The 14,887-nt window shown below is 42.9% G+C and overlaps 1 protein-coding gene across 1 annotated transcript in view; it reads left to right on the top strand.

Moving 5' to 3' along the window:
* The window catches only part of DZANK1 (double zinc ribbon and ankyrin repeat domains 1), a 115,073-nt gene that overhangs the window by 11,191 nt on the left and 88,995 nt on the right, over nucleotides 1-14,887 (top strand). Inside the window, exon 2 of the mRNA XM_006860637.1 lies at nucleotides 10,128-10,281. Coding sequence (XP_006860699.1) covers nucleotides 10,128-10,281 — 154 coding nt within the window. The remainder of the gene's footprint in view (nucleotides 1-10,127; nucleotides 10,282-14,887) is intronic.

Below are 14,887 nucleotides of genomic sequence, written 5' to 3'. Positions count from 1 at the left end.
TCCTAATCATCACAGCTGAGTGATGTCTTCTGCCCCTGCCTCCCGTACTTCTCACCATGGACTGTTTTTCTACCCTTTCAACTACTGTAGCCCTGACACTTGGGCAGTCTCCTGAATCCTCGGACCTCCTCATTTTCCATGCTTGTGCTAAACCTGGTCCTTCTCATGTATTCTGTTGCCTCTCCGGTGAATTCTTGTGAGCCCTCTTATCTAGGATATCACTTCCATGGCTCCTTTCCCCTCCTCTTAACAAAGTGGGTTGTCCTCCTGACCCTTTCCAAATCCTCGGTAGTCACACCTGGACTGTCCCCTCATCCCTCCCACTTCCTCATTCATGAGACTGAGTGTTTGCTGGTCCACTCTCACCTCCTTCCAGTACCAGGGTGTCACCTTTCTAGAGCAGCACCTTTCTTTCTTACCATAAGTGGACATCTGACCCTACCTATGGCCTAATTGGACAGAACTAGGCTACCTCTTAAGCCCTCCCACCTCTCATTTCCCACCTCTCTGGGATCACCTGGCTCTGTACACGTGCTTCCTCATCAGCACTGTGCCTTCTCCACACCCAGCCCACCTTCTCAGTATCCTCACCTAGGCTCTCTCCACATCCTGCTTCCTCTTGAGTTCTTAATTGTCTGGGCCAGGGGAAGGGACCAAGGAGAGAACTGCTTTCTGTGTCTGAGGTTTCCGTATGTTTGAGGATGAAATTGTGCTGGAAGTAGGTAAGGTGATGGTTGTATGTTGTTGTTAAGTGCTGTCGAGTCAATTCTGACCCATAGTGACCCTGTATAGGGTTTCCGAGATGCAGCTGGTGAGCTTGAACTGCTGACCTTGCAGTTCAAATGGGTTTGCATTCTGGCGCATTAACCCACAGCGCCATACCAGGGGTCCATAAAAGGGGTCCATTTTGAAGACATAGAAACTAAAGTTTACTCAATTATGACTTATACCCATTAAGATAATTGTAAAGAAGAAAATGAGTAGGTAAAATAATGAAGAAATACCAGAAAATGACCCCTCAGGTGAGGGGAAAGGAACTGAGTTTTCAGTTGATGCTCCCTGGTTGTACATCAGCATCAGTGGGCTCTGGTAGGGAGCTACTGAGAGCTGTATATGAGGACCTGCCCAGGGCAGCACATAGGGAGCTGGCTAGGGCTGTAGGTGAATAGCTGCCCTGGGATGTAATTCAGGTCCTGCGTCTGGCTGGATATCAAAAAATACCCTGGGCTATAGATGCACAGCCTTGCCAGGCTGTAGGTCATTAGGTGCCCTGGAGGACGTAGGACTAGTGATTGGACACCTGCTGCCTGGATCAGATCAGGAGATGGATGACCCTAGGCTACCTTGAGCCCCAGTGTTGAAGCTGGCTCTGGAGCTGCAAGAGGAGAAAGTGGACCATCATGGCTGCTTACCTCATGCCTTTCCAACAACTGATAACATTCCGTCACCATGAAGCCCATTCCCAAGAGTTCCATCCCAGCAGGTCTTCCCAGATAGTGGTCCACCCATAGTGGAGTATGAGATTACTTTGAGCTCTGACCCTACCCCAGCTCTGGGGTCCTCCCCATGTGGTGCTGCCCCATACCCCTCTCACAAGTTCACACTCAGGCATAGCCAGCCCTCCTTACCCATTGGCTCGGTCTCAGTGTCCTCCAGGTCACCCAGCAGTGCCATTAGGTTGTTAATACAGTGCTCCAGCTCTGACTTTCAGGAACTGTGACAACATTTTAAGGTTGGTGAAGTCCTGGGAATCAATGAAATCATCCCTGTAGATGTTGAGCCAGGTTTTCAAGATGAATGTGATGGCTCTAGAGATTTGGGGTGAAAAGCAAGGTCAGAGGCCTCTTCTTTCCTGTCACTCTGTTGTCCAAGGACAGCCCTGCATGTGGCCAGGTCCTTCTGCCAGCCCATGCCCCCTTATGGCATTCCTGGCAGTGGCAGGCCTGGTCATTGAGCCTGGGACAAGCATAGATTCTGGGTGCCAGATAGCTGTCCACCAGTGATTTTGCCAACTTTCTTTCGGTTGGAAGCTTGTATTAAGTCCCTGTTGGTCTCCTGACCCCTCCCCACTGGAGAGTAAACACAGCAAGGGCAGAAGGTGTGTGTGTATCTGTGTATCCATCTCACTGACTGGCATCCAGAATGCTCCATGAATCCCTGACACAGAGTCCTTCCCCTGGTGTAGCCTGCCCAGGCTCTCTGCTTGTGTGTCACCTACTGCCTGATTCTCCACTTGCACGGGAGGTCTCTAGTCCCACTGATACCATTCTCCTATGGGACAGGAGCCCCACATGCACCTTAGCTCTCATGAGAGGGATCAGGATCAGAAGGTTTCTGCCCACACTTCCTGCATTAGTCACTGAATATGGGAGGCATCAAGCAGAGCAGGAGGGCAGGAACTATGTGGACACAGATTCACCCAGGGGTGCTCTGAGCCCCAGCCTTTCCTCTGGTCCCCAACATGCCCAGGCTCCCCACTACATCTTTCTGTGACTGCTTTTCTTCTCAGTGACACCTGTGAACTCCTTCCTCCAGGGAGATCTAGATCTGAGGACCCAGGGTTGCCCCCTCCCCCTCCGCCCCCTGCCAGAACAGACACAGTTCCCCACAGCCTCCATCCTCCCATGGAGACAGGAGTCCTTCCTCTTCCCAAAGTCCACTCACGCTTTGAGATTTTCCTGGTATCCACAGTCCCCTGCTGACTCTGAGCTGTTGTGTCCATTCTGAGAGAAGTCAGGGCGTGACAGCTCATGCGCTGTGGACTCCGCCTGTTTAAGCAGTCTGGTGTTCCTGTCTGTCGCTCGACTTGAATGGAGGCCCAGGAAGGCAGGGCTTCCTGTCTGCGTGCTCACTGAATGATGCACAGTGCCAACAATAGTGTCTTCCAGAGGAGGGATTTCATAGATGACTGTTAATGCATGGACCCTACGGTATCTTCTACTGTATCTCAGTGGTCTGGGGGGTCCTCTGTCAGACCCTATGCATCAGGCTTCAGCAAGGACATGGGAATTAGGTTTGTCCAAGGTCGTGCTGTCAGTGAATGATGGGGCAGAGAGCTTCTTCATGGAAGAGAGGGAAATGAAAAAAGTGACCATCCTACCCTCTCAGCATTCTAGAGTGCTGGGTACATACATGTCCCCTAGGTTCTGACAGTCATTCTGATACTTTGTTCCTCTTAGCAGCCCATCTCTCAGAGGAACAAACTGAGGCTCAGAGAGGTGCAAGGGCATTCCCACATCCTACCACTGGTAAGTGGCAGAGTCCCACTGTGCAGTGGAGGACAGGGCACTCCCCACTTTATCAGCAGGTCCAGCACTTCCTGGGTGGTTGCAAAGCTTCTGTACATTGCCAGAAATACGTAAATGTAGGACACTTTCTTCTTCAGATAGGCGCCCAGCCTAATGTCTCTAGGCTGCCAGCATGGATGGGTCTAACCAAGCAGGTGTCATCAATTTCTTGGTCAGATCTAGAGGAGGGACATCCTGTCAGGTGCACCCCATAGCATACCTGGTGAATAGGTGGCCACCGCTTAGTGCAAAACACCCTTTCCTGTGCAACTTGTGGCAAGCAGTGGGACATGAGTGCCTCCACCTGAAAACAGGGTTTAGGCTTTCAAAGTAGCTAGTGAGGTGGAGGATGACTGAAAATATTAGGAACCTTAATTCATTTTGTTAATGAAGTAATCAAGGTTTCTCCCTAATAACAAGGGCAGTATCCCGGTGTGTTCTCACAGAACACCCCACTCCCGGAATGAGAAATCAGAGGCTTAGCCATGTCAGCTGTGTGTACAAAGGCCCATGGTCTGAGCCTAGAATTCTCCCCACCTGGGCTTGGTGATGTTTGCTCTGTTCTGTGTGAGGCCTGGTCTGCTTTTGACTCTGAGGGGTCAAAAGTATGGCGTGAGCTCACTCCCTCCCAGCTGGAGACAATACACAGAGCAGATACATTCCAGGAGATCCCCTCTGTACCTGAAAGTATGGTGGTTTCCAGATCCCTCCACCTGAAGGTAACTGGGACAAAGACTCCCCACCACCCCTTAGCCCCACATCAAAACACAGGTCCAAGAATTTGAACCAAAAGTCAGGGAAGCAGGAGAGGTTCTGCTGGGAAAGGACTGAGAGCTGGCTCCCTTCTCAAGGCTATCAGCACCTCAGAGTATCCTGCGGTTCCATTGGCCACCCTGACAGCAGATTGGCAAAAATGAATACTTGGTCCCTACATCCAGGACACGCTGGGTGTCGGGACCAAGCTATGGCCACGTGAGTGCTACAGCTGTTTTGGGAAGGAGTCTGGTTCCTAAGTTTAACCCTAAATTTAAATGTGCACATTCTTTGCCCCAGTGTCCCACTCTTGCAGGTGTGCCCTGGGTGGTCAGTGACTGAGGACACATGGCGGTTTTCCTGCAACCCTGCTGGAAGGACATCAGACAGAAATCAATTCAGGGCCAGCCCCAGGAAAGGTTCTTACTCAGAGGGACTCCAGGAGTCCTGGTGTGATACTGCGGGTTAATGTACTGAATTGCAAGGTCGATTTGAACCACAAGGTCTCCAGTTCAAGTTTACCAGCTACTCCTTGGAAATGCTATACAGTGTTGTTATGAACCGACTCAATGATGCTTAACAGTAACAGCATTGATTTTCTAAGGCTTTAAATATTCACAGGAGCAAAAAAACTCATCTATCTCCTATAGCATTGCTGGAATGTGTGTGTGTGTATATGTTGTTGTTAAGTGCCTTTGAGTCGGTTCTGACCCATAGCGACCCTGCACAGGGTTTCCGAAGCTGCAAATCTTTACGGGAGCAGAACGCCTCATCTTTCTCCCGTGGAGCGGCTGGTAGTTCCGAACTGCCGGCCTTGAGGTTCGCAGCCCGATTCGTAACCACAATGCTTCCAATATATTGGAAGGAGGTTACACCTGAGGAACCATCCATTCAGTTGATTGACTAGTCATTGCAGACCTCATCATAGAGTTGATCACATTATATTAGATTTCATCATGGGAGACATCAACATTTCAATTGCCAAGCCACTGAGAATCCTGGCCCACTCAAGTTGACACAAAACCTTAACTAGCATAGTGTGGCATACCACTGTTTGTGTAAAGAGTAGGATGAATATGTGCATACAAGAGGGCTTCAAAAGTTTGTAGGAGAATGGAATTAAAAGAGAGTGTAATTTTTCCACAAATTTTTTGAAGCCCCCTTGAATATGCTGGTACATGATTAGGGATACTGAAGAAACCACAGGTTGCTTCTGTGCAGCTGGTGTTATATGCATTTATATTATCTTTTAAGATGTTTCAAAAAAGTTTGTAGGAGTCTTTTAACAAGGCTAAATAGAATATCCACCACTCGTCTGTCAGTTTGTTGTACTGTGTTGGCTTGTGAGTTGCTGTGATTCTGGAAGCTATGCCACGGGCACTTCAAATACCAGCAGGGTCACCCACAATGGACAGGTTTCAGGTGAGCTTCCAGATTAAGACAGACTAGCAAGAAGGAGACTACTTCTGAATATTTAGTCAATGTAAACCTTATGAATAGTAGAGAAACACTGTCAGATATAGTGCCGGAAAATAAGCCCTTTAGGTGGGAAGGCACTCAAAATGAGACTGGGGAAGAGCTGCTCCTCAAATAGAGTTGACCATGATGATGTGAATGGAGTAAAAAGCCCATGGGAGAAAAGCCCACGGGGCCTTCATTTGCAGATGGGGCACAATTCAAAATGAAGAGAAACAGCTGTATCCATCCATTAATAATCAGAACATGGAATGTATGACTTAGGAATCTAGGAACATTGGAAATTGTCAAAAATGAAATGGAACACATAAACATCGATATCTTAGACATTACTGAGCTGAAATGGACTGGTAATAGACATTTTGAATCTGACAACCACATAGCTTACTATGCCGGGAATGACAAATTGAAGAGGAATGGTATTGCATTCATTGTCAAAAAGAACATATCAGGATCTATCATGAGGTACAACACTGATAAGACATTATCCATGCAACTACAAGGAAAACCAATTAACACCACTATTATTTAAATTTATGTACCAATCACTAAAGCCAATGAGGATGAAATAGAAGAATTATACCAATTTCTTCAATCTGAAATTGATCAAACATGCAATCAAGATATATTGATAATCACTGGTGATTGGAATGCAAAGGTTGGAAACAAAGAGAAAGGATCTGTAGTTGGAAATTATGACTTTGGTGATAACAATGATGCTGGAGATCACATGATAGAATTCTGCAAAACCAATGATTTGTTCATCTCAAATACCTTCCTTAGACAGCATAAGAGATGATCATATACGTGGACCTTACCAGGTGAAATACAGTGAAATCAAATTGACTACATCTGTGGAAAGAAGACAGTGGAAAAGCTCCATATCATCAGCCAAAACAAGGCCAGGGGTAGACTGTGAAACAGACCATCAATTGCTCATATGCAAATCCAGACTGAAGCTGAAGAAAATGAAAACAAGTCCATGAGAGCCAAACTATGACCTTGAATATATCCCATCTGAATTTAGAAATCATCTGAAGAACAGACTTGATACATTAAGCACTAAACACTGAAGACCAGAAGAGTTGTGGGATGACATCAAGAACATCATATAGAAAGAAAGTGCAAAGTCCTTAAGAAGATAAGAAAGAAGGAAAAGATCAAAATGGATGTCAGAAGAGATTCTGAACCTTGTTCTCCAGCACAGAGATGCTAAAGCAAATGGAAGAAATGAGGAGGTACAAGAGCTGAACAGAAAATTCCAAAGATTAACTTGAGAAGACAGTGTCAAATATTGCAACGAAAAATGCAAAGAAAAAATTCAAGCCTCGACGTGTTTTTTGTTTTTTTTTTTTAATGTTTTATTGTGAATTATGTTATAGTTTACATGGGATAGTTTACATCCTATCATATATTGTTTCATTGCCATGGTTCCAATCCCCTCAATGCATCATCAACCTGCAAGCCTGCTTCCCTCCCACCCCCACCCCGGTCACTAGCACACAGTTCCTCTCCCTCTCTGGGTCTAGAGTCCCCAGCCACTACATCTCTCCACGTCATTGTCTCTGCCTCCATCTCTGGCATCACTGTTTCTCTGGGTAGGGTCTCGCAATCAGCTCTTCTCCCGTGATGGCTCCAGGGACCTCAGATCCTGGACTGCATAGTCAATCACTCCCCTCCTTTTGCTACAAAACGTCCACCTTTACATTTCCAACCCTTGCAGTCAGCCCTGATAACAGTTTACCACAAAATACCTATCCCTATCCCCATCTCCTTTCATCAGCCCCGCCCAGACAGATTGGATACTACTCAGTGGAAATTCTACCTTCCTCACGCACTCTGGATCTAGGTTCTCTCTTGAAAGCTTGTAAGTCAGTCACTTCTTGCCTTTGTACACCACCACCACCCCCATTTTGAGTAGCCAATGTCCAAGTTGCCCATTCCTGTCTACTCTGTGTATGGAGGGGGTGGGAATGATCCTCGCTGTAAAGATTTATTCCCTCTTTTGAGCTACTGCATCCATAGGTGTAGAGTCCATTTCATCAAATTGTATCAGATTACTTTCTTTTTTTTTTTCCTCTTCTTTCTTCTTCTAGTTGAGCTCTGATCATCTAGCCATTGAAGCCAGGTCAAGTGTGTATTATCTGCAAGTGTGGATGTTCTTATGCATATGCCCTCTCTTCAGCTGGACTTTTCACTCTCCACTCTAGTCCTCTGTGGCTATGTCACTGACTGTGGGCCCAAGAGTTGACATGCATTTTTGAAGAAATCTCTGAGCAAATTACTGAATGATGCAGAACACATAAAAAGTATATGGAAGGAATACAAAGAGTCACTGTACCAAAAGGTCAATTTTCAACCATTTCAAGAGGTAGCACATAATCAAGAGCCAATGATACTGAAGGAAGTCCAAAGTGCATTGAAGGAATTGGCAAAGAACAAGGTTCCAGGAAATGATGAAATACAAATTGAAGTCTTTCAACAAAGTGAGGTGGCACTGCAGGTACTCACTCATCTATGCCAAGAAATTTGGAAGACAATTATCTGACCAATTGATTGGAAAATATCCATATTTGTGCCCATTCCAAAGAGAGGTGACCCAACAGAATGCAGAAATCATCGGACAATATCTGTGATGTCCCATGAGAATAAAGTTTTACTAAAGGTAATACTACTTTGGACATGTAGTCCGGAGGAAACAATCGTTGGAGAAGGATGTCATGCTGGGTAGGGTGGAGGGTCAGAGAAAAAGAGGAAGACCTCCAACGAGATGGATCGGCCAGGTGGCATCATTGATGGACTCGGGGGTGGCAGCGGTGGTGAGGTTGGCCCAGGATCGAACATTGTTTCGTTCTGCTGTGCATGGAGTCGCTATGAGTCGGTTCCGACTCGATGGCACCTGACAACAACAACAACAACAAAGGTAATACAGAAACAGCTGCAAGCATACATTGAGAGAGAATTTCCAGAGTTTCAAGCTGGATTCAGAAGAGGATGTGGGATGAGGGATATCATTGCTGATGTCAGATGGATCTTGGCTGAAAGCAGAGAATACCAGAAAGATGTTTACTTGTGCTTTATTGAGTACGCAAAGGCCTTTGATTTTGTGGATCATGACAAGCTATGGGCAACATTGTGAAGTATGAGAATTCTGGAACACTTAATTGTGCTCATGAGGAACCTGTACATAGACAGTTGTTCGAACAGAACATGGTAAGACTGAATGGTTTAAAATTAGGAGAGGTGTGCGCCTGGGTTGTATTCTTTCACCATACTTACTCAGCCTGTATGCTGAACAAATAAGCCAAGAAGCTGGGTTCTATGAAGAAAAATGTGGCATCAAGATTGGAGGAAGACTAACAACCTGCGATATGCAGTTGATACTACTTTGCTTGCTGAAAGTGAAGAGGACTTAACATTTACTGATGAAGATCAAAGAGCCCAGCCTTTGGTATGGATTGCATCTCAATGTAAAGAAAACAAAATTCTTCACCACTGGACCAATAAACAGCATTCTTATCAATGGGGGAAAGATTGAAGTTGTCAAAGACTTCATTTTTCTCGGGTCAACCATCAGCACTCATGGAAGCAGCAGCCAGGAAATCAAACGATGAAATGCATTAGGCAAATCTGCTGCACAAGACCTTTTTAAAGTGCTGAAGAGCAAAAATATCAGCTTGAGGACTAAGGTCCACCTGACCCAAGCCATGGTATTTTCCATAACCGCATATGGCTGTGATAATTGGAAAGTGAATTAGGAAGATCATAGAAAAATTGTTACATTTGAGTTATGGTGTTGGAGGATAATATTGAAAATACCATGAGCACTCAAAAGAACAAACAGATTTTGTGTTGGAAGAAGTACAGCCAAAGTGCTCCTTGGAGGCCAGGATGGCCAGACTTCATCTCTCATACTTGGGACATATTGTCAGCCGAGACCAGTCACTGGAGAAGGATATCATGTTTGGTAAGGTGGATGGTCAGAGAAAAAGAAGACCCCCAGCAAGATGGATTGGTAAAGTGGCAGCATTAGTGGGCTCAAGCATGGCAACTATTGTGAGGTTGGCCCAAGACCGGGCAGTGTTTTGTTCTGTTGTGCAAAGTGTCGCTATGAGTCGGTACTGACTTGATGGCACCTAATGACAACAACAACAAAAACAACAAGCAAAATATAAAACTTTTCTTATCCTGAATATTAGCTTCTGCTTTGTAAATGAATGTTGTAGTCTTTTAAATTGCCCCTGCTTTATTTTTATCAATCATTTGTTGGTGAGGTAAAAAAAAACATAGTGATTCAAGAGCATAGGCTATGGATACAACCTAGCAGAGGTCAGGTCACAACACTTCTGTTATTAACAAAGTTTCTAAACTCCTCTGGGACCCAGTTCCTTCATGTATAAAATGGGTAGAGTATAGAAGTTTCCTCACAAGGTTATACAGATGAGCTACTCATATAAAGTGCCTAGAATAGAGAAAGAATGTTATTATTTTTTAAAGAATATAAATTATATACACATGCACACACACAAAGTTAAATAACTTACCTGTAAGTATTACAGGGACTTTCTATGTCAATGTAAAATAACAGAAATCCTGTTTTATATTTTTCAGACACCCCAGATGTCAACATATATTATACCCTGGATGGCAGCAAACCTGAATTTCTAAAGAAAATTGGTTATGGTGAAAATAATACACTTAAGTATACAAAACCTATTACTCTGCCTGATGGAAAAATACAAGTTAAAGCTATGGCAGTCTCTAAGTAAGTTAAAACAATAGTGATTAAACTACCTTTTAGCATAATGTAATGCCATAATATTTTAATTTAATTTATTTTTTTCTTTGAAAATCAGTGCTGGATTAAAAGGACACTAAACAAAAGCTACCTTACATTCAGCATGTATGTAATTTCCATGTAGTATTTGTGAAAATTTAAGTGTACACAGAATAAATGCACAGCTCACTTACATGTCATGTATTTCCTAAGAGAAAGAACACAGGTGAGTTTGAACCACGGACCTTTTGGTTAGCAGCTGAGTGCTTAAGCACTGTACCATGAGGGCTCCTTTTAAGTAACTGCCTCTGGTAAATTAATTTTTGGTTTTGATGTTTTCTTCTTGATAATTTTGTGTACTTTCCATAATTTGACAATGAATATTACTTTCAAGTAAATAAATAAAGTATCATGTAACCATTATTGTGATGGTTAAGGTTATGTGCCAGTTGACTAGCCATGATTCTCAGTGGTTTGGTAGTTATGATGTAGTAGTCATTCCCTATGATGAGATCTGATATAATGTTATTACTTCCATGATAATATCTGCTATAAGCACTCAGTCAATTTAAAAGGGGTTTCTTTAGGTGTGTTGCCTGCTTCCAATATATATGGCTGTTCTGGCCAAGCTTTGTTGCTTTTGGCTGAATCTGGATCCTGCATGCGCACATCATCATCTGACATCCGGTTCCTTGGACTTGAACAGTGAACTGCCATTCCTGAGAATCATTACCCTCTGTACTCTGTGAGTCAGCAATTTACCATCTTACATACCCACCTTGGATTCATTCATGTCCACAGCCAGTAGCCTGCTATCTGACCCACTGATCTTGGGTTCATCAGCCCCTGTAGCTATATGAGTCAGAAGTCTCCAGCCTGACACCTGACTCACAAAATTGGAATATACCACCCTCTTTAACTGTGGGAGACATTTCCTTGAGATAAACCTCTCTGTCCTGGTGTGTCACTGAAGGATAAGCACTGGACCTCAAGGTGACACCTTGCAGCTCAAACTGCTCCTTGAAAACCCTATACAGGGTCATTATGAGTCAGAACCAATTCAGCGGCACTTAACAACAACAACAACATATATATGTTTCACTGATTTTGCTTCTCTAGAGAATCCAGCCTAACATACCAGGTAAAGAGAAGTTGTCACTTAATTATATAAAGTTACTAGTGAAGGTTTTTATTTAGGATTAAAGAAAAAAGTAATTTCAGTTAAAAAAAAAAAAAAAAAGGAAGACCAGAAAATTTGTAACATATAGTCATTTAGGTTAAAAGTTATCAAAACAGTAATTCTTTTGAGTCTCTAAATGGTGGTAACTGCAATGTGCTTAACAACATATTTTACATACTGAATTGATAAAATAATCTGTTGACCATGATCTGTCATTTTCTTGTCTGTGAGGTCTTGCTACACTTATCTGTCAAGTTGTTGCACTGTGGTGGCTTTTTTGTTGCTGTGACGCTGGAAGCTATGCCACTAGTATTTCAAATACCAGCAGGGTAACTCATGATTGACAGATTTCAGTGAAGTTTCCAGATTTAGAAAAACTAGGAAGAAGTAAGAGGCAGACCGCCTGAGAAATTAGCCACTGAAACCCTTATGAAGAGCAGGGTAACATTGTTTGATATGGTGCCAGAAGATGAGTCCCTCAGGTTGCAACATACTCAAAATACTACTGGGGAAGAGCTGCCTTTTCAAAATGGAGACAAAACATTCAGGACCTTCATTTGCTGATGACATGACTCAAAATGAGAAGCAAAATCTGCAAACATCTATTAATAACCATAATGTGGAATGTATGCAGTTTAAATCGAGGAAAATTGGAAGTGATGAAAAATGAAATGGAACACGTAAAGATCACCATCCTAAACATTAGTGAGCTGAAATGGACTGGTACTGGCCATTCTCAATATGACTACTCTTTCAGAAACAACAAACCGAAGAGGCATTGTGTCACATTCATCACCAAAAGGAACCTGTTATCGATAGAATAATATTCATATACCTCCAAGGTATATGAAACTTCATCTCAGGTATTTTGGACATGTTATCAGGATGGACAGTCCCTGAGAAGCACAATATACTTGTAGAGGGTTATCAAGAAAGAGAAAGATCCTCAATGAGATGGATTAACACAGTGGCTGCAACAGTGGTTCAAACATAGGAAAGATTATGAGGAAGGCACAACACAGGACAGTGTTTTGTTTGATTGTACATAGAGTCTCTATGAGTCAAAAGTAGTGGTTACAAATCGGGCTGTGAACCGCAAGGTTAGCAGTTCAAAACTACCAGCTGTTCCGTGGAAGAAAGATGAGGCTTTCTGCTCCCATAAAGATTCACAACCTCAGAAACTCTGTACGGGGTCAATGTGAGTCGGAACCAAATCCACGGTACACAGCCACCAACAGCTGATTTGGTAGCGTCTACTGACAAAGTGAGATCTTGGGAGAATGCATGCTATTTAAAGTCATCAGGTTTCAATAGTTCATGTTAATTATCTAGTCTAGGGCCTGTAAACTTTTAGACAGGTGTCTTGCTTCTTTATAATTCTCCTTTGTAGTGAGGGACTTCCTGTCTCAGATATATCAAAAGGTGTGTGGTTGAAATATGTTTCAGGTCCTTGTTCAAGGCATTACCCCTTCTTTGTTTAAATTTTTTTTTATTGTGAACTGAGTGAAGGTTTACAGACAAGGTCATCAGTTTTACAGTAAAAAAATAATACACTTTGTTTATTCTCAATAGTTGTTATCCTCTCTATGAGACAGTGGTTATCCCACTTCCTCCCTGTGGTTCCTATTTCCATTCCACCCACCTTCCCATCCCTTCTCAAATTTGTCCTTAGGTAAATGCTGCCCTTTTGATTTTAAATGTTTGAATATTCCATGGTGAGCACACATTACCAGTGCTATTGTCCCTCCTATAAACTTACCTACTGCTTGGTTGAAAATTTCACCAGAAGCATACCTGAAGTGTTGTTGAGGGCTATACTTTAGGGTTCCTCCAGTCTCTTTCTGACCAGTAAGACAGTATTGTTTGTTGTTGTTATTTTAATTTTGAGTTTGTTGTACATTTTCTGTCTCTCTCTCTTGGACCTTCTAATGTGATCCATTTTAGAGCAGTTGGTAGTGGTAGCCAGGCACCATATAATTCTTCTGGTCTCAGAGTCATCAATACTGATGTTCACATGTTCTATTAGTCCAATGGACTCATTGATTCCAAGTATCCTCAATTCTCATCACTCTTCTTAGAGTGACTAATAGTTGCACTTTAGATGACTACTCATGAGCTTTTAAGAGCCCAGTCCCTACCAAAGTAAGATATAGAACATTGCTTTTGTGGACTATGTTATGCCAATTGACCATGGTGTCACCTGAGACCATGGTCCTGAGCCAGGCCCAGCAGCTCATTGCCTTAAGATGTTTGAAAGTAACTAAGAAGTTTTCATCACTTTGTCCACTGTATGGTCCATCACAGCCATAAGTGTGTTTGCAGCCAGCAATGTTAAATAGCCACTTACAAATATCCTCTGTCAAACCCTTATGTATTTGTGGGTATAGTCCCACTCTTCCTCCCATATCTGTTCAGCCTGTGTATCTGTCCAGATATCGACCTGTAGAACACTGCTGTTCCAAGGTTGTGTATATACACTGTTTACCTCTATCCTCTTTAGCCCTTGCATACCTCCCTGTGTCTTCACTATTCTTCTGCCAACCTCCCTCTTCTTGTATATTGCTCTCCCCATCACCCAGTGTCTGCCTTCTAGCCAGTGAAGTATTATTCCTTCCCTCCACCCCTGACAACCATCAAAGAATGTTTCTTTTAACATGAAAACGTTTTCTTGGTTTTTACAATTCTGGTCTCATATAATATCCTTTTGTGATTGACTTAAATTTCACTCATCATAATGACCTCAAGGTTCTTCCATGCTATGTGGTTAAATTGATGAAGCATGCTGATTTGTCATTATTCTTCAGCATTGCATAGTATTACATTGTGTTTACATACCAAAGTTTGTTTATCCATTTTTACATTTATGGGCATTTAGTCTGTCTCCATCCTTTCGCTATTGTGAAGAATGCTGTGATGAACATTGGTGTGCATATATCTATTTGTGTCCTGGCTCTTGTTTTTTGTGGATGTTATATACTAACTAGAGGGATTGCAGGATCATATGGTATTTCTATTTCCAGCTTTCTGAGGAAGCCCCATATTGTTTATTATAGTGGTTGAACCATTTTACAGTCCCACCAACAATATGGGAGGACCTTAGTCTCTCTACACCCTCAGCAGCACTTCCTGTTTTCTGTTTTTTTTTTTAACTTTACTATTAATGCTGTTTTGAGATGATAACTAGCTGTTATTTTGATTTGCATTTCACAACTGACTAATGATTGTGAACATTTCTTCATAGGTTGTTGGCTGCCCAAATGTCTTCCTTGGTGGATTGTCTGGTCATGGCCTGTGCCCATTTTTTTTTTTTTTTTAAATTTAAGGTTTTTATTGTGGATTAAGTGAAAGTTTACAGGGCACACCATCAGTTTCACATTCAGCAATTCATATACCTTGTTTCATTACATTGATTAT

Source organism: Chrysochloris asiatica, unplaced genomic scaffold (genome assembly GCF_000296735.1).
Source record: "Chrysochloris asiatica unplaced genomic scaffold, ChrAsi1.0 scaffold00039, whole genome shotgun sequence".
Taxonomy (NCBI): Eukaryota; Metazoa; Chordata; class Mammalia; order Afrosoricida; family Chrysochloridae; genus Chrysochloris; species Chrysochloris asiatica.
The sequence above is the reverse complement of the archived record's forward strand: the minus strand, read 5'-3'. Positions and strand labels throughout refer to the sequence as shown.